This window comes from Pediculus humanus, genomic scaffold, assembly GCF_000006295.1.
Source record: "Pediculus humanus corporis 1103172107519 genomic scaffold, whole genome shotgun sequence".
Taxonomy (NCBI): domain Eukaryota; kingdom Metazoa; phylum Arthropoda; class Insecta; order Psocodea; family Pediculidae; genus Pediculus; species Pediculus humanus.
The window spans coordinates 20352-23690 of NW_002987135.1; the positions used below are offsets into that span (position 1 = coordinate 20352).

The window sequence follows — 3339 nt, forward strand, 5'->3', positions numbered from 1 at the left end:
ATTACTATAATCATTATCATCATCATCATTATTATTAATATTAGTATAATTATTATTTATAGGGTTTTAAATAAAATAAAATTTTAAAAAAAAAAAGAAAGAAAAAAAAATATTTTTTTTAAAATTTCATTTTTAATGTTTGGTAGTCGAATTTTTTTTTTTCTTTTGTTTTCGAAAAAAATAAAAAAAAAAAGTCTTCTGCTTTGGATTTGGGTGGCTCTTTATTGTTTCCGTTTATTTTTCAGTTAAAAAAAAATTTTTTTTTATTTTTCGCAATAGAAATTATTTATTATTTTTATCAAAAAAAAAAAAGAAAACTTCACTTCACGTTCATTTATTAATTCTTACTATATTAACGAATGACGATAATAAACGACGACGATTCGGAGGGGATTTTAATAATGACATCATCACAAATTTTAAAATGAGGTTTTATTAATATTATTACTATTTTCATTTAAATAATAAGGGGAAAATTTTTTTTTTTGTTTTTTAATTTCCGTTTCGCGTAAATTTTCTGTCGAACTTTCTGTTTTCTTTTTTTTTTCACTCTCGTTAGTTAATTAAAAAAATTATTATTATTATTTTCAATATGGCGACGACGTGCATTTCGAATCGAAAATACAAAATATAACGCGGTTTATGTTTATGTTTACAAATTTAATGTAAAAAATTAACGATAGATGTCGCATTTGGCGGCCATTTTGAATTTTTTTAATAGAAGGCGGTGGAATGGTGGAAACGTAATCAGTTTATATACCCGTCCATTTAAAAAGAAAAAAAAATTTTTTTTTTCGTTTTCGTTCGTTTTTTGTTATTTTTTTTTGTTAAAATTGTTAAAATAAAATTAATTAATTAAATAAATAAATAATTAATTAATTAATTTGATAAATTTGATATTTGGTTTTAATAATAATGTCGTCGTGTATGAATACGTGTGAGAAAAGTTTTTTTTTATTGATTTTTTTTAATTGAATTTTTTTTGTTTTTTTTTTTTTTTTTAATCAGGTATCATGGGTGAGACATCGTGACATACATTTATTAACAGTTGGTCGTTACACGTACACATCGGATCAAAGGTTTCGTGCGATACATCACGTACATTCGGAAGAATGGACGCTTCAGATAAAATATCCACAACACAGAGATTCTGGTATATACGAATGCCAGATATCAACGACTCCACATTTAAGTCATTTTATTCATTTTAAAGTCGTCGGTGAGTTTTTTTTTTATTGACAACTCTCTGTCTCTCGCCCAAGGCATCCAACTTGAAAATTTACTCCTAGTCAACCCCCACCCCCTTAAACATCCTCCATCTCTAACATATTACAAGAATACCACTCTCGTGTTTTTTTCTCTCGTATCTCCGCCGCCATTTTTTTTTTTTTTTTTTTTTTATTAAAACATTGGCAGGAATTTAAAATAAAATGTTTTTTTTACAACGAATCACGAAAATTATTTGCAGGAAAAAAAAAAAATTTCTTTATAAAAGTTTTATCTGAAATAAAAAAAAAAAAAAAAGTTTTTATACTGGAATAATTTACTTTTGTTTTTGTTTTTAAATGCCCGATGGGTTTTTAAATAATAAAAAATTCCTTTCATTATTTTAACCGTAACAAAAAAAAAACAAAATAAAAAAAATTTCTTTCTTTTACTCTTCCTCTTGAGTCTGTACAAAAAAAAGAAAGGAAAAAAAGTTTAAACTTTTAAAAGAAAAAAATAAATCATTTTGGATATTTCTAAAAAGAAACAAAAAAAAAAAAAATTACATAACTGGAATGGAAAGTCTCTAACTTAAATATGTTTAAAAATTACCATATTTTCACGAGAGAGGGAAAGAGAAAGAGAGAGGGAAAGAGAGAAGGAAGAAAACGTTTACGAAATTTCTTTTTACAAAAAAAAAAAAAAAATTTATGAGTCAGGTATTTAAAAAAACAAAAAAAAATCTTTAATAAATCCTTTTAGATCTTTCTCTGTTTTTTTTTCCACCCCCCAAAATCTTTTTGCATTTCCCCCCCCCTCACGTCCCCCACTCCTCCACTCACTCATTTTAACCGACGATCGACGAAAAGAAAACTTTGAAAATGACGTCACGTTTTTTTGTACACAAAAAAAAAATCGTTTTCATTATTATTATTATTATTATTATAAAACAATAAAGACGATCCTCCTCGTTGATATTAATAATAATAATAATAATAATAATAATAATAATAATAATAATAATAATAATAATAATAATAATAATAATAATAATAATAATAATAATAATAATGATGATTTGTAAAAAGCTACAAATTTTTTTTTTTTAATTAATTAATTAATTTTTTTTTTTTTGTCATCTTTCAAGGATTGTTTTCAATTTTTTTTTATGTTGTTGTTATTGAAAATGTACGTGTTTAACATTTAAAAAATAAAATAAACCCCCCCCCCCCCCTCTTTTACTCTCACCCTCACGCCCCTTTACAACTTTCCCCACCTATTAAATTGAATCTTCGTCCGCCATTTTTAATTTTTTTTTATTTTTCTCTCTGCGAATCTCCACACGACCGTGAATGGATGATGGAATTATCGCATTCGTCAATTTAATTTATTTAAATAATTAATAAACTCTATTTTAATTGATTTATCGCCTGATTGTTGTTGTTGTTAATAATTGCTTTTGCGGTCGATAAATAAATAAATAAATAATTTTTATTTTTTTATTTTTAAATCTCGTGTTTGCATTCGTGTAACGGTTAATATATAAAATTTGACCTTTTAACCTTTTTTTTCCCCGTCCTCGTTCCCGTTTCCGCTCTCAACATTCGCGAAAATCGTTAAAAATTAATCAATCAAAATTTAGGAAAAAAAAATTAAAATGGTTGGATATAAAATTTTCTGTTATCAATGATTACGTGTAATGTCGAAATGATAATGATAATAATACTGATAAGAAGAATCGAGTGGTCGAACGTTGCGGTGTCGATAAAAAAAAATTCGTTCCAGTATAGAGAAAAAACAAAAATTTGTTTTTTTTTTTTAATTTATTTCGATTCGATTAAAACTCGAATCGAAATAAAAAATACATTTCGAGATCGAGTTTCGAGTTTCTCGTTTTTTTACAAAAGTTTTAAAAATCCATTTTTAAGAAACAAAAAAAAAAAAAATTTCTACGAAACCAAATTAATTTTCTCGAATGAATATTATTAAAAAACTTTTTTGCCTTTTTTTCTTCGTTTTAAAACAATAATAATAATAATAAAGATGACATTAATATTAATAATAATAATAATAATAATAATAATAATAAAAAGAGAAAATAAAAAAACTTTTTTTTCACAGAAAATTTGACTA

At 24.4% G+C, this 3339-nt stretch overlaps 1 protein-coding gene across 1 annotated transcript; it reads left to right on the forward strand.

The window, feature by feature from the left end:
- Positions 1–683: 683 nt before the first annotated feature.
- Phum_PHUM170650 (uncharacterized protein) lies at positions 684–1424 on the forward strand (the record flags this gene model as incomplete). Its single annotated transcript, XM_002425010.1, has 3 exons — positions 684–743; positions 1009–1219; positions 1417–1424. The coding sequence occupies 3 exons, from the start codon at positions 684–686 to the stop codon at positions 1422–1424; spliced, it is 279 nt and encodes a 92-aa protein (XP_002425055.1).
- Positions 1425–3339: the final 1915 nt, after the last annotated feature.